The 23,037-nt window shown below is 36.3% G+C and overlaps 1 protein-coding gene across 1 annotated transcript; it reads right to left on the bottom strand.

Annotated features, from left to right (window-relative positions):
* Positions 1 to 858: 858 nt before the first annotated feature.
* On the bottom strand, positions 859 to 23,004 carry LOC127875912 (alpha-galactosidase A-like). Its single transcript, XM_052420665.1, has 8 exons — positions 22,864 to 23,004; positions 18,978 to 19,132; positions 17,964 to 18,138; positions 14,112 to 14,286; positions 12,348 to 12,442; positions 5,100 to 5,261; positions 4,099 to 4,296; positions 859 to 1,761 (listed from the first exon to the last, which is right to left on the bottom strand). The coding sequence occupies exons 1-8, from the start codon at positions 22,876 to 22,878 to the stop codon at positions 1,501 to 1,503; spliced, it is 1,236 nt and encodes a 411-aa protein (XP_052276625.1). The 5' UTR covers positions 22,879 to 23,004; the 3' UTR covers positions 859 to 1,500.
* Between the last annotated feature and the right edge of the window lie 33 nt (positions 23,005 to 23,037).

Raw genomic sequence — 23,037 nt, 5'->3', positions numbered from 1 at the left:
CCGAACACAAAAGTGCCTATAGTAAAAAGCATTTTTTCAAGATACAAAGGGCCATAACTCTGTTTTTAACAGATGGTATACAATGCCATTTGGCGTGCATCATCTTCTTATGCATATATATACTCATACCAAGTTTCAATGAAATCCGCCAAAGGACTTCCAAGATATGGCTCCGGACACAAAAGTACCTAAAGTAAAAAGCATTTTTTCAAGATACAAAGGGCCATAACTCTGTTTTTAACAGATGGTGTACAATGCCATTTGGCGTGCATCATCCTCTTATGCATATATATACTCATACCAAGTTTCAATGAAATCCGCCAAAGCACTTCCAATATATGGCTCCGGACACAAAAGTGCCTATAGTAAAAAGCATTTTTTCAAGATACAAAGGGCCATAACTCTGTTTTTAACAGATGGTGTACAATGCCATTTGGCGTGCATCATCCTCTTATGCATATATATATATATACTCATACCAAGTTTCAATGAAATCCGCCAAAGCACTTCCAAGATATGGCTCCGGACACAAAAGTGCCTATAGTAAAAAGCATTTTTTCAAGATACAAAGGGCCATAACTCTGTTTTTTAACAGATGGTGTACAATGCCATTTGGCGTGCATCATCCTCTTATGCATATATATACTCATACGAAGTTTCAATGAAATCCGCCAAAGCCAAGATATGGGTCCGGACACAAAAGTGCCGGACGGACGGAAGGACGGACAGCTGGACGGACGGACAACGCCAAAACAATATCCCTCCGCCTCTGGCGGGGGATAAAAATACAAGGGCAATGTTTTTGCAATGCATCAATAATCTATAGTGAGGTAAATTTAAAAAATACTTTAGTAGACAAAACATTACTATTGCATTTATTGAACAATTGCAAAGCATTGTATTAACAATAAATGTAGCATTTTAATACTACAAAATATTATATATTTTTTGATTGCAAAAACAGTTTCTGATACTATCAAAGATAAGTACAATTTAGTTGAGTATTTTTCCCATCACCAAATGATTGATCGGTCCATCTAAATTTATTGATAAACTGATTAATTAGACATCACTGGTTATATATCATAAATAAATATCATGTGTACGGTATAGGCAACAGTGAGTACATTTATCCATTTTTGCCTAGCGTCTAGAAAAAAAGGCCTTGGCAAACAGCGTAGACCCAGACGAGACACGCATGATGCGGCGTCTCATCTGGGTCTACGCTGTTTGCTTAAAGAAATTTCTGTAAGAAATATTCTAAATATAAAAATAAATATATACTAGACATCCATTATTTTAGAAATAAATTGATCCAATTTAGAAGGATCCAAACTGTTTGCTATTCTGATAGTATTCTTTGAAAAAAAATCAAAGAAAATGCTAATTTTAGAAATTCAGCAGACAACATTTTTGCAGACGACAAATTTCCCAGCATGCAAAGGGCTAGGCATAAATGGGCTAAACCTTGACTATTCTTGCTCTGGAATGTAAAGTATTCTATGCCAATAATTTACACACAATCATGTAGGCATCAGTAGGATTGACTCTAAATTTTAACACTGAACTAGGCTTGAGGATTCCAAGGTAATTGTTAGTAAACACCTCTGTGACATTGTAACCCCTTTGGTCTGTCAGGCCAAATGAGTCAGCCTGGACGGAGACTGGCGTGCCACTGCCAAAGTTGTAAGTGTTGAAGAAGACCACTGCAGCACTGCCTTGTGGAGAGATAGGCTTCACCCACAGTTGTAAGTTGTTGAACTGAAAATAACAAGCAAATGCCTTGAATTGATATACCCTGCAAAATTCATTTTGTGACAGACAGACAGAAAGACAGACAACTCCAATTCTATATTCCTCTGCCTTTGGCGAGGGATAAAAAATTATGTCAAAATCGTACTGGTAATTAATTGTATAAAAATATATAGTAAAATAAGGAAAGACCCATTGATCAAAAGCTTCTTTAAAGAATCAAAATTACATGAATTGCAAATATTTCAATGAAAGACCACTGATACTGATACAATCTCTTAAAATTGTCTTCAAGTATTTCATTTGTTATGTTATAAGCGACTTAAAATTCCAATGCGCATTTACCTAATTTTATGTAGCAAACAAACTACTATAACGACACAAATGGTATCCCTTATTTTGAGTTTTTTTAAAAGCGCCTTAGATTAATATTCATGACATCATCATGCTGTACAAAGCAAACTTAGTTGCAATAATTCAACTTTCACTTTGGTAACCTAAAGGGTTACAGGCATCTCAGCAAAAATTATCAAAGGCTCTGGGAGTCCGTTAATATGGACTACATCACACTATGTTTTGGTGTTATTGTTTTTTGTATATCTTACATCAGTGCAGTCAATGAATGCTTTAATGATCTGTTATGAAAAGTCCTTTTGTTCAAGTATTTTGGATTTGGCACAGAAAAGCTTTCATAGTTATGCTGCTACAAAACATGGTCTAGATTTTGTGTTTCACTTGCATGCTAAAAGTCTGATTCTGCTGCTGGAAAAGTCCTTCAACAAGAGCTGTCAGAGGACAGCGCGCTCGACTATTCGAGTGCTTGACAGTATAACGTAAGCCATCACGGGGAAATTGTTCAAATTATTCAATAAGGTCAAGGTAATAGTTCATGTATATTTTACACAATTTTATAAAACATTTGTAAAGACATAAAACAAACTAATAAGATTTTATTTCAAGTTTGATAGCAATAGCTTGGGTGGGAAGTTTGGACGGATCTTCAAAAATAACGTTAATAAATATTTGTTGTTTTTTATTACCATGTTTCAAAGAAAAAAAATCTATTTGGGTTGGGTAGGGGGGGGGTTGAGAGGGGGGGGGGGTATAATGTGAGGTGTGGTCATTTATTAGACAATCTTTCAAAAATAAAAAAGGGAACAAAAAAAATATTTTTTTTTGGGGGGGGGGGGGGCAGGGATTCCGGGTTGGGGCGTGGGGTATTGTTTGGGTGGAATCCATTGTGGTATTCAGGTAAGTGTTGTTTTGTCAAAGTATTAATAAAATCTGATCATATATAAAGAAGTTGTGGCAATTTAACTAAAATTTATTCTTTTGACCTTGAGAGTCAAGGTCATTCAAAGGTCAAGGTCAAATTGAACTTGCCAGGTACAATACCCTCATGATAGTAAGAAAATATTTGAAGTTTGAAAGCAATAGCTTTGACACTTTAGAAGTCAAGTGGATCTAAACACAACATTTAACAAAATATTCAGTTACTAAGACAAAAAAGGGCCATAATTCTTACAAAATGCTTGATACAGTCTGCTCTTGTTTATAGATTGGGGTCATGTTGGTAAAGAAGTTTGCAAAATATGAAAGCAATATGTGAAGGGACATCGAAAATATTTGAGGTGGTACGCAAACTTTATCATAAATTTATCAATAATATGCATATTCTAAATGGAAAAAGGGCCATAATTTTTACAAAATGCTTGATACAGTTGTCTGCTCTTGTTTATAGATTGGGGTCATGTTGGTAAAGAAGTTTGCTAAATAGCAATATGTCAAGGGACATTGAAAATATTTGAGGTGGTACGCAAACTTTAAATAGATATATCAATAATAATATTATGCATATTCTAAGTGGAAAAAGGGCCATAATTCTTACAAAATGATTGATACAGTTGTCTGGTCTTGTTTATAGGTTGGGGTCATGTTGGTAAAGAAGTATGCAAAATATTAAAGCAATATGTCAAGGGACATAGGAAATATTTGGGTCGGTACGCAAACATTAACATTTGCACGCTCACGCCAACGCCGGGGTAAATAGGATAGCTCCACTATATATATTTCATATATAATAGTCGAGCTAAAAATTAATGTTTATGTTATAGCTATTATTCAACTTTGTGTTTGTATTTAAACACCAATCCATTTTTTTGTTTACATAATTCTGTGTTGACAACATATTGTTTAGTCAGTTGATCTATGGGACTGGACAGAAAGTTAGTCGCCAAGTTGTGTAATAAGTATTTCACAGCTTTATAAAGCATGTATTTTGTTGAGATTTGAACCGTGCAGAAACACATGAACATATCATATCCCACATTGTAACTGACTAGTTACCTCCCACAGTTTTGTTGCCATGATACCAAATGGATCTTGATCAACTGCAATCAGTAACGGATTCAAGAGAAGACTTTTGGCTTCCGCAGGAATGTCTCGTAGATCATTGGACATGAACAGTGGAGCGGAGAACATGGCCCACATGGCCATCTGGGCACGCTGCTGGTAGTGACTCATTCCAAACCCACCCGCCAATATCTTCAGGAAAGGAAAGAATAATCCCAAAATATCTACATGAAAAGTAGACAGGGTTACAGAACACTCTAGCTGCTAACATATTATTAACCAACATTCACCCTATCTTCTGCAATGGTCAATGCATATTAAGTCTAGCGTTCTATATTATGAACTGAAACTGCAATTTTCGTTTTTCTACATTTCTGATCATGTTTTTGATTTGATGATAAAGAAAGGTTCTAAGTTTTAAGACAAAATACTGTACATCAAATCTAGCGATCTATTTTTAAACTCTCTTCATCCATATACCAACCATGATTCAGATTAAGACTGAATATGTGTATTTGACTAACTTAAGAATGCTATGCAGAAAACATGACCTACGAAGTTATTTTGAAACAATAACAGCCAGATGAACATGTGAAAAGTGACACAAAAATAACACATCACAGGTCTTCGTTCACCTGATACAAAAATATAGTTTTCTATGCCTTTTGGTTTGTCTGAGTTTGTTTTCCAGAGGCTTTTAAGCAAATTCATTGTATTACGGGTAAACAACCATATGCTAAAGCTGAGACGCGTCATTTGAACATGGGTCTTATGCCGTTCGTGGATGAGATCCCAAAACCTTGCATGACTTTATTGCAGACAAGTCAGTTCCTAACCAGACTGCGAGATATATCCTGGCATATGGCATAACACTCCTTTTCATATACCGCAGCTAATACTAATTTAAACAGACGAATGGCCAAACCAATTAATTGTTGAGAATCCCAACATTTAATTGCTCAAAAGTACAATAGGGAAAATTAAATTGACCTTACCATATCTGGATCAAAAAATCCACCAGGGCCAGTGAACTTTTGAAACAGGGAATTGTTTTTTCCATAGATGTCAACAATGCTTTTAACACTGTTAAAACTGTCTTCAACATCCCAATAGTTACGCCAAATGTTGCAGTACTGTCGAACTGGAGCATAGTCAGACTAAAATGGAAAAAAATGAATGTAAAAAAAATGTTGTCACTTAAAATAAAAAAACAACAACCATGGTGATCAAAATATCTTAAGTTCACCGAGAAAGATGGTACAACAAACCACTCGCACCTTTACATCCCTATAGAATTTGGAACTATTGCAGATTTTTACGTGCCATGATGCATGTTCGAAGTTGGCCTAGACATCATCTAGATACAACTTCTGACCAAGTTTGGTGAAGCACAGATGAAAACTCCTTGAATTAGAGAGCAGACACCATGGGCAATGATTAAAACGCACTAAATGACCCCGTGACCTAGTTTATTGACCTGGCATGACCCATATTAAAACTTGACCTAGACATCATCTAGATACAACATCTGACCAAGTTTGGTGAAGATCAGATGAAAACAACTTGAATTAGAGAGCAGACACTTAATACAGACCGACCAACCGACCGACAGACAGACAAGTTCACTCCTATATACCCCCCAAAACTTTGTTTGTGGGGGTATAACAACTACATTTGCTCATTATGAGTTCATTTTGAACTGTGTTAAAGGTGCATATTTTATAATTGTTTATCTGGAACCACTTTACACTTACATGTTTTCTTCTTTAAATCTGCTATTTATTTATTAAACAAGAGGGCCTGAAAGGCCCAAAGTTGCTCACCTGAGATTCAAAGGCACTGACCTGTTCTGTGCAGCCCAAGATGTCATTAGAACTAAATGTTCTTACCAATTTCATGACTAGTGAACACCCTCGCAACAGACCAGAACCATTTTCATACACATCCAAGATATCATTTAAACAAATATACTGACAAAGTTTCATGAAGATTCATAAGTCCATTTAAGGAAAAATGCCCCGCCCACTGGTGACCATGTCTTTCAAGCAACTGGAACCATTTTCGAACTTGTCCAAGATATCATTGGGACGAATCTTCTGACAAAGTTTCATGATGATCGTACAATAAATATGGCTTCTGGAGTGTTAACAGGGTTTTACTATAGCCATATAAGGAAAAATGCCACGCCCCCTTGGCGGCCATGTTTTTCCACCAACCGGAACCATTTTCGAACTCATCCAAGATATAATTGGGAAAAATCGTCTGACTAAGTTTCATGATGATCGGACAATAAATGTGGCCTCTAGAGTGTTAATAAGGTTTTAATAAAGCAATATAAAGCCATATTAGGAAAAATGCCCCGCCCCCTGGTGGCCATGTTTTTAAAGCATCCAAAACCATTTTTGAACTCATCCAAGATATCATTGGGACAAATCTTCTGACCAAGTTTCATGAAGATAGGAAAATAAATGTGGCCTCTGGAGTGTTAACAAGATTTTACTATAGCCATATAAGGAAAAATGCCCCGCCCATTGGCAGCCATGTTTTTCAAGCAAACGTAACCATTTTCGAACTCATCCAAGATATCATTGCCATATAAGGAAAAATGCCCCGCCCCCTGACGGCAATGTTTTTCAACCAACCAGCATCATATTTGAACTGGTCCAAGATATTATTGGGATGAATCTTCTGACTAAGTTTCATAAAGATCGGACAATACATGTGGCCTCTAGAGTGTTAACAAGATTTTACTATAGCCATATAAGGAAAAATGCCCCGCCAATTGGCAGCCATGTTTTTCAAGCAAACGTAACCATTTTCGAACTCATCCAAGATATCATTGAGACCAATCTTCTGACCAAATTTCATTGGACAATAAATGTGGCCTCTAGAGTGTTAACAAGGTTTTACTAAAGCCATATATAGCCATATTAGGAAAAATGCCCCGCCCCCTGATGGCCATGTTTTTTCAGCAACCGAAACTATTTTCTCACAAATCCAAGATATCATTGGGACAAATTTTTGGACCAAGTTTCATGAAGATCAGAAAATAAATGTGGCCTTTATAGAGTGTTCACAAGGTTCTACTATAGCCATATAAGGAAAAATGCCCCGCCCCCTGGCGGTCATGTTTTTCAACCAACCAGCATCATTTTTGAACTCTTCCAATATATTATTGGGATGAATCTATTATCTTCTGACCAAGTTTCATGAAGATAGGACAATATATGTGGCCTCTAGAGTGCTAATGAGATTTTACTATAGCCATATATAGCCATATAAGGAAAAATGCCCAGCCCCTTGACAGCCATGTTTTTTCAAGCAAAAGTTTCCATTATCGAACTCATCCATGATATCATTGAGACCAATCTTCTGACCAAATTTCATGAAGATTGGACAATAAATGTGGCCTCTAAAGTGTTAACAAGGTTTAACAATAGCCATATATACCCATATAAGGATAAATGCCCCGCCCCTTGGCAGCCATGTTTTTCAAGCAAATGAAACCATTTTCTAACTCATCCAAGATATCATTGAGACTAATCTTCTGACCATGAAGATAGGGCAATAAATGTGGCCTCTAGAGTGTTAACAAGGTTTTAACAAGGGAGTTAACTATTAGAAAGTATGCATGCACAGGTTATCTTTCTTTAACAGACTGTTCACATGTTTTCACTATATACATATAGAGAAAACTGCCCCACCCCCTGGCGGCCATGTTTTTCCAACCATCATGACCATTTTCGAACTTGTCCAAGATATCTATAAAATTGATGTTTAGAAAATTTTGATTAATGATTAGGCAAAAAATGTGATTTCTAGAGTGTTCACAAGCTTTTTTTACTATAAAAAAATAAGGAAAATGACCCCCCCGGCAGCCATGCTTTTTTAACCGATCCAAACCATTTTCAAACTCAACAGTCCTATTTAGAAAACACATGTTCTGACCAAATTTCATGAAGATTGGACCAAAAAAGTGACTTCTAGAGTGTTCACATGTTTTCACTATATACATATAGAGAAAACTGCCCCGCCCCCTGGCGGCCATGTTTTTTCACTGATCTGGACCATTTTCGAGCTCGTCCAAGATATCAATGAAACCAATATTTTGACCAAATTTCATGATGATTGGGCAAAAATTGTGACTTCTAGAGTGTTCACAAGGTTTCTCTATAGCCATATAAGGAATACTGCCCCGCCCCATGTTTTTCAACGGACCGGAACCATTTTTTAACTCAACCAACATATCATTTAGACAAACATTTTGACAAAGTAACATGAAGATTGGGCATCAAATGTGACTTCTACAGTGTTGACAAGGTTTTTCTTTTTTTTGACCTTGTGACCTTGTTTTTGACCCAGCATGACCCAGTTTTGAACTCAGTCGAGGTATCATTGGGACAAATATTCTGACCAAGTTTCATGAAGATCAGACAATAAAATCAATAATATGAAGTAGATTTAAATATCGATTAAATATCTTTTCAGCAATTTCATTTAATTCATTTTTAGAGCTCTGACACGGTAGAACTGTGCAGGGGGTCGTAGTAATAAGCTTTTTAAGCACCACAAAATTTTCATTGATCATTGATGAAACGTGCACATTATGTTTTTAATAAAAAATTTGTCAGCACTGAAATATTAACATTAACATAAATTGCCTGCCTGTTGACGAAGATAATTATAACATGATAATTTGATTTTATCATGGACACAATGCGGGGCCTCAACATTGTGCGTTAGAAGCATGGTACAGACATTCCTAAGAGTTACTCTTATTTTATTTAGGGGTGAAAGACAAAAAAATGGATTCAATACTGAACAAAATGTCAAAGTTTTGTCAAGGAATATGTATTAATTGATCTAGATCTACCAAAAAGTAATAACTGTTTATAAAATGCTTATTTGGATAGTGTGGCATATTGAGGGCAGTGGTGGATTAAGGCACTGCTCCAGTAACCAATACTGATTACTCTCCAGATCTACAAGGGTTCATAGTGTGTAACTTTTCTTATCAAATGGACATCAGTAGAATGCACTTAATAATTTGTTACCTATATAGTTCACAGTAACAAATTAAGAAGATAATATTATTAACTATTAAGGAATTAAACCCATATATAATGAAACACATATTTTAACTGATTATTATCACATGGCATGTACTTACAGCAGGGTTTTTAAAAGAGCTTTGCAACTGAAAATAACAACACACACACAAACAAAAATTGCAAAAAAGATGCACTACTACATCCACTTTCACCTTTTTAAGGGGAACCGATGTGGGAAATAATAAAGGAAATATGTATGATCAGGTCCATCAGAATGCATACTTGAAAATCTTTTGTAATTGGCAGCATTAAATATCAATTGTATTTAAAATGACAAGTTTGTTGACACATCCTTGATTTTTCATTTTGATAAAAAAGGAGAGAAAAGATTGGAATTTCTCTCATTTAGTCACAAAGTATTTGTAACCTGTAAGAGATAGATTATGTATTAATCACACATCAACATTTATTTTCTTTTTTATCCACTGCATGTTGGCTGATATAAATACAACATCCCTAAAACCGAGCTGCACAAACATTTAACAGGAAATGTAAGGTGTAAGCCTAGTGCACAGTGTAACCCACTCTCCTTAGCGTAGTATCTGGATCGCGCAACAAACACATGATGTGTGCTAGGATTATGTTACCGGTACACATTAATGGCTTTCATGCCTACAGTAACTCAGTCTTTTAAAATTAAAACATTTGAAATAATTCTTCTTCAGGTTGTTAAGTTTGTGTATCCATTTACCCACAACATGAACACAAATTAATGTAAAAAAAATCGTTTTTATTTTGCAGTATATAATATATTAAAATATTTTTTATTATTAAATGTTGAAACATGTAGCCCAAAGCATTTTTAAACATGAGCACCGCCTCGCGGGTGCAGACTGCTCATCTATTTTCTTTTTAAAGGTGAAGGGACTCTCAATTTAAATCACAAAGGAGGGAGAGGTGGAGTGAAGAGAGTGTATAGTGTGTAGTGTGGGGGTGTGGACATTTATTACATTATCTTCAAAAAATGCGGAAAATAAAAGCAAACAATTTATTTTTTTTAATTTGGGTAATTTAACCATTTAAAAAAAAATTGGGGGGTGGGGTGGGGTGGGTATAGTGTGAGGGTGTGGAAGTCATTTGTGAGATGATCTTAAAAAAAAAATAAAAAAATAGGGGGGGGATTCGGGGGGGGGGGGGGGAGGGGGGGAGGGGGTGGAGGGCACGGGGGATGGTTTGGGTGGAGTCTATTGTGGTATGTCAGGTAAGAGTAGTTTTGTCAAAGTATCAATCAAATCTATTCATAAATAAAGAAATAATGGCAATTTTAGCAAAATTTAATAATTTTACCTTGAGAGTCAAGGTCATTCAAAGGTCAAGGTAAAATTCAACTTGCCAAGTACAGTAACCTCATTATAGCATGAAAGTATTTTACGTTTGAAAGCAATAGCCTTGATACTTTAGAAGTAAAGTGGATCGAAACACAAAATTTAACCATATATTCAAAGTTACTAAGTCAAAAAAGGACCATAATTCCGTAAAAATGACAACCAGAGTTATGCAACTTGTCCTTTTACTGTCCCCTTATGATAGTTTGCGAGTGTTCCAAGTATGAAAGCAATATCTATGATACTTTAGGGGTAAAGTGAACCAAAACACAAAACTTAACCAAATGTTCAATTTTCTAAGTATAAAGGGCCCATAATTCCATCCAAATGCCAGTCAGAGTTACATAACTTTGCCTGCACAGTCCCCTTATGATAGTTAATAAGTGTTGCAAGTATGAAAGCAAAGTCCCCTTATGATAGTTAGTAAGTGTTGCAAGTATGAAAGCAATAGCTTTGATACTTAAGGAATAAAATGGACCTAAACACAAAACGTAACCAAAATTTTCAATTTTCTAAGTATAAAAAGGGCACATAATTCTGTCAAAATGCACGCCAGAGTTATCTAACTTTGCCTGCCCAGTCCCCTCATGATAGTAAGTAAGTGTACCAAGTTTGAATGCAATAGCATTGATACTTTCTGAGAAAAGTGGACCTAAATGCAAAACTTAACCGGACGCCGACACCAAGGTGATGAGCTAGCAAATGAAGTTTGGGGTAAACATGTTTTGAATGTGACTTGCAGCCAAAATAACAATACATGGATTTGTAAAGAGATTATTTAAAATGAAAGCCCTTGTGACCTTGACCTTCAATGCCTTTATCTCTAAATTTAGTTAAAACCTATTTATTTAGCTCTATTGCATAGAAAGCCTAAGTCCTTTTCCTGGGAAGAGAAGTAGCACTTGGTGTCTATGGGGGAGATTTAAAGAACGCTCCCACAGTGGGCTTAAAACCCACCATATCCACTACCCCACTGCAACCTATATAAAATTATCTCTAAATTCTCTAAATTAAAAGGGGTTTCCTTCTGTCAAATATAAATAAGGCTTACCTGCAGTTGCACCAACTGCAGATCATTCTTATTATTACTATAAGATCTTTTATTTAAGGCAAGTGACAAAGTGTCATAAAATTAGACACAGGACAAAAAAACACATGACACACACAAACACAATTGAATAAAACAAGAGCACCGCATAACGGGTGCCAATGCTCAGCTGCGGGTGCTGTTTTGAATCAATGAAAGGTTGTCAATTATTTTATTTTTTTTAGAGGTCACGGTGACCTTGACCTATGACATAGTGACCCCAAAATGAGTGTGGCGTGTAGAACTCATCAAGGTTCATGTACATATGAAGTTTCAAAGTTGTAGGTGGAAGCACTTTGATATTAGAACAAAATGTCAAGGTTTTAGCACGACGCTGACGCGGACGACACGACGAGCAGGCTATGACAAACCTCGTGTTTTCTCCGAAAACAGCCGAGCTAACGAGGGCAACCACCTTGGAACAGTGAATATAAAAAAACAATTTTAATGTTACATGCACCTGTCACCTTGACCTTTGACAAGTTGACATCAAAGTTATCAAGGTGCTTGCTATCACTTAACCTGCATTCCAACTCATACTTACATAATAAAAAAAGACCGACTGGTAATCTGAATGACAAATTCACAGACAAATCCCACACTTCTTCCAAAAACAAAAAAGTGCATGTGCAGAAAAATGTTCAAAATATCATGTGAATGCATTTTTTTATTATAAAATACCAAGAATATAATTATATAAGTTTTCTAGAATCATCTCACCGGCAAATTTTGCTGTAATTCTCCGTAGGGCCATTCACAGGAGAACAAAATTGGTCTGCCTGTCTGATTCAGATATATTGACATTGCCGGATATCCTATTTAGACAATAATGAACTAAATTAGACATTGCCGGATATCCTATTTAGACAATAATGAACTAAATTATTACACCCACACATACACTCACAGTTGTATAACCATCTGACTAGAAGCCAGCCACAAATACCAACATAGTACAATTATTTTAATATCAAACAAGAAACATGTCCTCAGAACACAGTTGTGTCTGCTACAGTTCACTGGACACAGAAACAAGTGTTTAATGCAAGACATGATAGGAACAACTAACACATCATTATATATAAATTATTTATGTCCTTTTTCATTGTTTTAACACATAAAACACACATAAAACACATCTCTCAGCTGTGACATTGATCTTAAAGCAAGCAGATTGTCGGTGCATCAATATGAAACAAGGGCTGTTTGTAAAACATGCATGCCCCCCATATGGGCTGTCAGTTGTTGTGGCTGCCATTGTGTAAATACGTTTTTTGTCACTGTGACCTTGACCTTGGACCTAGTGACCTGAAAATCAATAGGGGTCATCTGCCAGTCATGATCAATGTTCCTATGTAGTTTCATGATCCTAGGCCTTAGCGTTCTTGAGATATCATCCGGAAACCATTTTACTGTTTCAAGTCACTGTGACCTTGACCATTTACCTAGTGACCTGAAAATCAATAGGGGTCATCTGCCAGTCATGATCAATGTTCCTATGAAGTTTCATCATCCTAGGCGTAAGCATTCTTGAGTTATCCTGAAACCATTTTACTGTTTCGAGTCACTTAGACCTTGACCTGACATAGTGACCTGAAAATCAATAGGGGTCATTTGCCAGTCATGATCAATGTTCCTATGAAGTTTCATGATCCTAGGCCTAAGCGTTCTTGAGTTATCATCCGGAAACCATTTTACTATTTCAAGTTACTGTGACCTTAACCTTTGACCTAGTAACCTGAAAACCAATAGGGGTCATCTGCCAGTCATGATCAATGTACCTATGAAGTTTCATGATCCTAGGCCTAAGCATTCTTGAGTTATCATCCGGAAACCATTTAACTATTAATAGTCACTGTTACCTTGACCTAATGACCTGAAAATAAATAGGGGTCATCTTCCAGTCATGATCAATGTACCTATGAAGTTTCATGATCCTGGGCCTAAGCGTTCTTGAGTTATCATCCGGAAACCATCTGGTGGACGGACCGGCCGACCGACGAATCGACATGTGCAAAACAATATACCCCCTCTTATTCGAAGGGGGCATAATGATGAACACATTTGACAATCCACTAAAGAAATAGAACTAACAGTTGTATCAAATATCGCTACAAGTATTCCCATAAAAGAACCTGGGATATGAACAAACTCCAAGTGTCCCCTGTAACCTTGACCTTGAAGCGAGCCAAATGATTATTGCATATTACACTTTGTCTCAATATGATGTTCGTTTGTGCACATTTCTTTGGATATGCCAACATGCATGACAAAATCATTGACTCTACACAAACATAATGAACAAAAGCCATCTAAGGAAAATGCAAAAAGGCTATGCATCAACTTTCACACATATTTTATCTCGATATGAATATAATTTGTGGCAATTTATTTTTTTCAATACCTTCATGCAAACAAAGTTATGGGCCGAACACAAACATGCACATTTACTAAAATCAACACAAAAAACTAGTGTATCTTTACCATATTTGTTATCGTGGGCATCTGAATGGCAGGTATCAAATTTCAGAAGATCTATTCCCCATTCAGCAAAGGTTTGTGCATCCAGCTCCATGTAAAACTCACTGCCAGGGAAACCAGCGCATGTTTTAGTACCAAAATCCTCGTATATGCCAAGCTTCAGTCCTTTTGAATGCACCTACAACAAGAGATCTATAAAAACCAGTCTGTGCCAAAAAGATGTGGTCTGGGCAAAAGCTAGAAAAATTCCCATCTAGTTATAAATTGTTTACCTGGTCTTAGTCAGATTGGACTTTAAAAATGACAATATTGTGATTTATTTGTAAAACCTTGTAACCACACAGTCTACTTAAGTCTGCTAGATGCTTAAATCAATTAATACCTGAAATGTAAGCCACGTAGTTCTTGCACAACAGCGATAGTTGCATACACATTAACGACTTAAAGTTCCCAGTTTAATGAAGAGAATGTTGGAGACGACCAGTGTATCTATTAAACCTTTACCACTTGTGTTATTGTGGGTGTTAAATAAATGTTAAAATTTCTTCATTTCTCAAACAAATATTAAGAATGGGGTTTAAAAAAAACTTAATATGCAGTTTATTGTTATTCAAAATAATGTTAACTTGTTAATACTTGTGTTTCTATATTTAATACATGTTGTAGTACTATGAACATTTAAAATATAAATTAAAAGAAAGCAGCATGACCCATACCCCAAGTTCTGCTCAGTTGACAGCCCTTTAGCTAAAGCCTGGGGAATGACTTGCACATATAGTAATTAATTATTAATATACTAGTATATGCACATTTATTATAAGTCATTTTGAATTTAAGAAAATTAAACTTCAGAATATCAAGCAATAATTTGGGATACAATTTTTCTTCAAAAGCTCCCTATTAGCACATTGTGCTCAAATGAGCTGTAATGCAACAAAAGCTCCCTATTAGCACATTGTGCTCAAATGAGCTGTAATGCAATAGTTTACTGGCAATAATGATAGACAAATAAACCACTAGACAGATATAGACACAAAAGAGTAAGCTGGAAACATATCTCAGAACAGCCTGCTGTTCTAATAGCTTTTGCAGAAATGTTATGAACCAATAATCTGAGCCAGAGGGAGAAAATGTTTCAAATATTATTTATTATTTTCACTTGAGATATATGACTAGCAGACAATAGAGACATGATGTACACTGCCCGCCAGAGAACTGGCAAACAGGCAAGACAATTTGTTGTTTGTTTACACCACCTAGAAAATAAAAAGAAATTAAAACAAGCGATGTGTTTGTGAAACACCATGTCCCCATATATATGACCTTTGACCTTGAAGGATGACATTGACCTTGACATTTCACCACTCAAAATGTGCAGCTCCATGAGATACACATGCATGTCAAATATCAAGTTGCTAGCTTCAATATTGCAAAAGTGGCATTAAATGAGAGATTTTGACCCATATATTTGACCTTTGACCTTGAAGGATGACCTTGACCTTTCACCACTCAAAATGTGCAGCTCCATGAGATACACATGCATGCCAAATATCAAGTTGCTATCTTCAATATTGCAAAAGTTATGGCAAATGTTAAAGTTGGGGCAAACAAACAAACCAACAAACAAACAAACAAACAGACCAACAGACATGGCAAAAACAATATGTCCCCCACTATAGTGGTGGGGGACAAAAACAAGAGGGCCTGAAAGGCCCAAAGTCGCTCACCTGAGATAACAAGATATTATTGGGACAAATCTTCTGACCAAGTTTCATGAAGATCGGAAAAATAAATGTGGCCTCTAGAGTGTTAACAAGGTTTTACTAAAGCCATATAAGGAAAAATGCCCCGCCCCCTGGCAGCCATGTTTTTCATTCAACCGGCATCATTTTTTAAACTCTTCCAAGATATTATCGGGATGAATCTTCTGGCCAAGTTTCATGAAGATCGGACAATAAATGTGGCCTCTAGAGTGTTAACAAATTAATATTTTACAATAGCCATATAAGGAAAAATGCTCCGCCCCTTGGAAGCCATTTTTTAAGCAAACATAATTATTTTTGAAAACATCCAAGATATCATTGAGACCAATCTTCTGACCAAATTTCATGAAGATTGGACAATAAATGTGGCCTCTGGAGTGTTAACAAGGTTTTACTATAGCCATAATTATAAGGAAAAATGCCCCGCCCCTGGTGGCCATGTTTTTAAATCAACCAAAACCATTTCGAACTCAAAACAAGATATTATTGGGACAAATCTTCTGACCAAGTTTCATGATGATCGGAAAATAAATGTGACCTCTAGAGTGTTAACAAGGTTTTACTATAGCCATATAAGGAAAATATGCCCAGCCCCGTGGTGGCCATGTTTTTAAACCAACCGGCATCATTTTTGAACTCGCCCAAGATATTATTGGGATGAATCATCTGACTGAGTTTCATGAAGATCGGACTATAAATGTGGCCTCTATAGTGTTAACAAGATTTTACTATAGCCTTTTATAGCCATATAAGGAAAAATGCCCCGCCCCTTGGTGGCCATGTTTTTCAAGCAAATGTAACCATTTTCAAACTCATCTAAGATATCATTAAGACAAATCTTCTGACCATATTTCAACAAGATTGGACAATAAATGTGGCCTCTAGAGTGTTAACAAGGTTTTACTATAGCCATATAAGGAGAAATGCCCCGCCCCCTGGCGGCCATGTTTTTCAACCAACCGGCATCATTTTCGAACTCGTCCAAGATATTATTAAGATGAATCTTCTGACCAAGTTTCATGAAGATTGGACAATAAATATGGCCTCTAGAGTGTTAACAAGATTTTACTAAAGCCATATAAGGAAAAATGCCCCGCCCCTTGGCAGCCATGTTTTTCAAGCAAAGATTACCATTTTTTAACCCATCCAAGATATCAGTTGGACAAAACTTCTGAGCAAGTTTCATGAAGATCGGAAAATAAATGTGGCCTCTAGAGTGTTAACAAGGTTTTACTATATAGCCATATACCTTAGGAAAAATTCCCCGCCCCCTGGCGGCCATGTTTTTCAACCAACCAGCATCATGTTCGAACTTGTTCAAGATATTATTGGGATGAATCTTCTGACCAAGTTTTATGAAGATCAGACAATAACTGTGGCCTCTAGAGTGTTAACAATATTTTACTATAGCCATATATAGCCATATAAGGAAAAATGTCCCGCCCCTTGGCAGCCATGTTTTCAAGCAAACGTAACCATTTTCGAACTCATTCAAGATATCATTGAAACCAATCTTCTGACCAAATTTCATGAAGATTGGACAATAAATGTGGCCTCTAGAGAGTTAACAAGGCAAATGTTGATGCCGCACAACGGACAAAAAGCGATCAAAAAAGCTCACCATGAGCACGTCGTGCTCAGGTGAGCTAAAAACTGTCAATTCATCAAAATAAAAGAAGTCAATACAAGCTACTGTTACAGCCATATTTAGGTAAAAATTCCCACTACATAGAAACTAATGATTAAAAAAAATCAAAATGAATTAAATTCCTTTGGTTAGGGCTTAATACTGGTAAACAGTTTCTGCATCGAAGTTTTTTATGAAGTACCGGTATGCGTCTTTTTACAAACATACTTTTGGAAGACATTTCAAGATAATCAGAATCGTTCCTAAATTGTAATTCATTGAAGAAATTTGGTATAAGACCATCCCTGATCATGCCAAGATCAGTTCATTATCCCAAGCAGTTTCATAAAGGGATTAGTATTTGGCAAGGTGTTTTTTCTATGATCAACAACTAATGAATGACCACAAGAATGTAAACATTTAACACCTTTTGAGGTTTCTAAGCAGAGAAGAATTAAAACTTACATAGTCAGCCAGATATTTCATCCCACGTGGAAACCTAGTCTTGTCAGGTTGCAGTTTGTGGAAGATGTCTCGCTCTCCCGCCAGCCAGCAGTCATCAATACACACATACTCATAGCCAGCTTCTAGGTATCCACCACTCACCATTTGGTCAGCCATTTGCATTATTAATTTTTCACTGAAAAAGGAGAAACAACTTCATCTCATTTTCTTCTCCAAGACCAGATTATAAACTTCTATTTCATATTTATTTTCCTCAACAGACACAAAGCTAACATGGAATCCGCGGTCGGAAACAAATGCCCCCCCCCCCCTCCCCTAAAAAAACAAACAAAAACAGGGCTTTGACACCCATCAATCAATCCTTTGATGACACGTATCAAATGGGAATCAATTTAACACTTTATGTCACAGCGACCTTGACCTTTAAACCAGTAACCCCAATTTTATTAGAGGTAATCTTCTGTCCAAGGCCAAAGCACATGTGAAGTATCAAACCAATCGGTCAATTCATTAGAGAGTTATTGATCAGAAACGATTTTCACACTTAATTTGACAGAGACCTTGACCTTTGAGTATAGTTTGACCTAGTGACCCCAATTTCAATATGGATCATCTACTGGCCAAGGCCAATGCACATGTGAAGTAATAAGCCAATCGCTCAATTCGTTGACAAGTTATTGATTGGAAAAAACAGGTCTACAAACAGAGAGACCAACTGACCAACATCAAGCAAAACAATATGCACCCTCTTCTTCGAAGGGGGACATAATAATGCCTATTGCAATCCCAAACACAGTCTTGCTATACACTACAAAACCTATAAGTGGATTTCTATCGAAATGTCTGATTTCATTCTCAAGTTTAATTCAAACGAGACAATTATACTAAAATAATAAATAATGTATTACATTTTTTTATCAATAGTTACCAATTAATAAGTCAAGACTAACTTATTACCAAATTTTTTATAATTGTCGCTATGATACTACATTGATTTACACATACATGTAATACCTCAAACAATAATTGGGATCATTTTCACAGTCGGTGTTACACCCGAATCTTGTCCACGTCAGCCAGCCCATTGGTGGTGTTCTTGCAAGGCCATTTTCAAGAGACAAGACAATCTCAGCAAGCAGAAGGATTAAGCAAACAGGCAACCATTTGCGCTGAAATACATGATGGTGTAGTATATAAACTCCGCCTAGGAAGGTCCCAAGCCCGTCTTCAGGAGGAGGGTTGGGTGTAAGGGCTAGCAACCCCACCCTGTAAAAAAAGCGACCCTACAGAAACTGCAACGACAACAACAACTACACCCTAACAGCTGCCGTGTTGTTGCAGCCCTATGCTCCAATAGGAGTCTCAAGGAATAAGTCAAGTAAGTCAAGTAGTATATAATAGAGTAGATCAAATATGCCATAAGGGATAAGCAACAGAGCAGCTATTGAATAGTGATTTAAATAGTAATTTCAATTTGCAGCACAATTAAGAAAGAGTTTCTGATTTGTTATGATAACTTATCATCAATGTTGTTCCTATATGCAATTTGCAACAAAAGATGTGTTTGTCAGAAACACAATGCCCCCTATTGCGCCGCTTTGAATTAAAATTATTTTTGTTGATTATATCCCTTAAAAAATATCACTTCCCTGTACATGCCAAATGATATAAAATAGAAATTATCTCCCTTTAAAGCTTGTTACTCCCCTTGGATTTTGTTTTTTGACCTTGAAAGATGACCTTGACCTTGACAGACAGACGGACGGACGGGACGGGACGGGACAGGACAGACAGACAGACAGACAGACAGAGAGACAGACAGACAGACAGACAGACAGACAGACAGACAGACAGACAGACAGACAGACAGACAGACAGACAGACGGACAGGACAGGACAGGACAGACAGACAGACAGGACAAAAACAATATACCCCCGATCTATCGATCCGGGGGCATCAAAAGTTTGTACACATTTTTGTGAACCATTGACGTGTTTGTAACTTCAGGGCTTAATCTGCCATTTACCAAATTAGCTACAAACAAGGAAATTTGGCAACAAAAAAATCCATTTGGCTACAACGTTTTCAACTCATGAAGTATCCAAAATAATATGACATAAAAGGGTAAATTTGGCTACAGAAAATTTTTACACAGAGGGAGCCCTGAACTTGGATTTATATCATTATTCTGCCAGCACACCATATCAAGTAAGTTGTTGTAATTTGCACATTTGGGATATATGTATTATCTGTTGTGTTTATTAATGCCAGAAAATTGTTTATGTTGCTCATTTTACCTATCTAAGTGCTGCCTGGATTCCAGGCGGCTGAGTTTACATGAAAAATGCAGTAACCTGTTGCAACTCCTCGTTGCAATAATACAACTCCCAGCTATTGACCCTCCGGATCGCTGGGAGTTGCGACTGACAACCCAATTTTCCATCGAAACTTGCCGCCCAGATTCCGGGCGGCAGTTTAATTGGGAATACCCCGGTATTAGCCACATAAACTATTTTCTGGCATAAATAAACACACATAGATTTTAAATATATCCATAATGCGTAAATTAAAACAACTTACATGATATGTTATGCTCGCATAATATTGATATTAATCCAAAGTTTCAAACACATCAAAGGTTCTTTTAAATGTATATGTTTTGGCAATGGACAAAGCCAAGTATTCCAAGTAATTCGAAAGTACGCTATAGACTATATCCGGAATCCTCGGCGAGATAGATCTTGTGTCTTATCTACCAATCGTAATATACTGACTATTACCGGATCATCCGTAAAAAAGATTGAATCGTTAATTCAAAATTTTGGCTTTTGGTTTGATAACGGTTTTGTATACAGTTTTTGTTTTGAGTATTTCTCCACAATTCACTCGCAAATTGACATCGGTAGTAACAGGTATTGTGTTTGTAACGATGTATTAGGTTGATTGAACTCGATTTTATAGACATATGTGAGGCATATTTTTTTTACATGAAAAAATGGGTTATCAAGAAGAACTCTGAGCTGTACGTATGTACTTATAAAAGCTCAGAGCATTCAAGAAGGACTATTGCAACTGTTTACGGAGGTTTCGTCACACTGCAGTTTCGTCACACTGAATCTACTGTAGAAAACGGGTAGAGGGTTCGTCACAATGGTAATATATAGGTGTGAATAATACCGGGAATCTTTAGCACCTTTGATTGACACCTTTCTTCTAAGTTAAAACAACATGTTTTTTGTTGTTAAATTAAATACATTTAGATAAATTGAAGCATTTAAAATGTTGCAATTAAATTACATAACACAATTTTGTTAATGATTCACAAAAATCCATTTATTCATACAACACAATATTACACAATACAAGGTCAGCACGCCCGGCTCGCGTATTGATTCTTCGATGCCACCCTGAAATATTGTTTATTTATTGAGCTAAGTTTGTGAGCACTGTTGTTTATTATGTTAGGCGAAATAAAAATGCTGTAAACGATGTTGTTTATTACGTTACGTAAAATGAAAAAATAAAGAATAACATAAATTGTTCTTTGAATAAAAGCATACCTTCAACATCCTTGTTAGTCCTAACTGTTTGTCTATAGACGCTCCAGTTCTCCGGCTTCCACATTGATCCCCGGATCCACGTGCGCTCAACGTAATTGACGACATTCAGAAGAGGACTGCCAACCTGGAATAAGCAAAATTTATGACATATGCGTACATTACAGTTTAATTATTGTATTTTTATAATATATTAAGTTATTAACAATAGAAGACCATTGAAATAATTAAGCGAATAATACATGTAAATACCACATGTGTTAAGTAAATAATAATGAGGTAAGTTATAAAAAATATTAGTACCTCTTCAGCCTGTAGTATCATCTGTTCGAAGGCAGGAGTGATGTGTTCGCTCGGCAGATACGGCAAGGACATGAGTTTCCTCAAGAAGAGGAACTTGTCGCCCTTTGCGGCATAAGCTGTTGCGAGACCCTCATTCACCACCTTCCTGCACACACGTTAATTCCAGTGAAACACGAAGCCTTTCACGGTCGCTCTTGGATCCATTCATTATAAAACATCAACCTAACTAAATAGTTTCTAACAAGTAATAATTAAACTAGTGTCATATTTACTGAAACTACATAATTCAAATATGTAAATTGGGCAATTTAGAAAATCGAAATCATGCAATTTTACACTATGATTTATTTTCATATCACTGTATTTTTTGTAAATCTAAATAATACAACATCGTACATTCCCATCAGAGCCTTCCATAGATGAATGGTACATCATGACTCTAGCAGTTTTCTCTGATGGTTTTCCTGAGTCAACTTCTTTAATTGCCAATTAAAGGCGTGTGTCGCTAATTGATTGTTTGCAATGCGCTAATTAATATGTTTGCACTATCAAGTAATCAATAATTGAAATATCTCATAATCGTAGATTGGTAGTCGATAGGGTGTGGACGTGTTTTCATGTGCTCCACAAATATGTGTTTTATTCATATACTACGCGCACACAAAAAGTTGATATTATGGTAGAAAAAAGGATAATATGCACGCAATAACGCTAAAAAATAACATAAAGAAGCATATATCCCAATATATTTATTAACAACATCATATTCAATTGCAATATCATTTTATTCTATACAATATATCAGTGTGACGAAACCTCCACTGCCCTCCTTCATAATATCAGTGTGACGAAACTGCATTGTGACGAAACCTCCATCACCCATTGCAACTCCCAGCGGCGCGGAGGGTCAATAGCTGGGAGTTGGATTATTGCAACGAGGATTATTCAAAATAAACAATGCACTGCTGCATGTTGTTGATACAAATTATGATGTTCGATACCTCTGCAAAACTTGTTGAGCTAAATCACAAAACCTTACACTTTTAAACAGCATTTCCTTGTCCACAAAATGGAATAGATACGTGTTGTTGTTGTGGTTGGGTTTGCTTGTCACATGATGATGATGGCAGTAAGTCAAACCGGTCACAAGTTAAACGGCCGAAAAACGTGAAACAGGCCAAATATATTAAAATAAAAAATAAATTGACCGTGT

This window comes from Dreissena polymorpha, chromosome 4, assembly GCF_020536995.1.
Source record: "Dreissena polymorpha isolate Duluth1 chromosome 4, UMN_Dpol_1.0, whole genome shotgun sequence".
Taxonomy (NCBI): domain Eukaryota; kingdom Metazoa; phylum Mollusca; class Bivalvia; order Myida; family Dreissenidae; genus Dreissena; species Dreissena polymorpha.
Note: the sequence above shows the minus strand (reverse complement) of the source record. Positions and strands in the feature narration are given on the sequence as shown.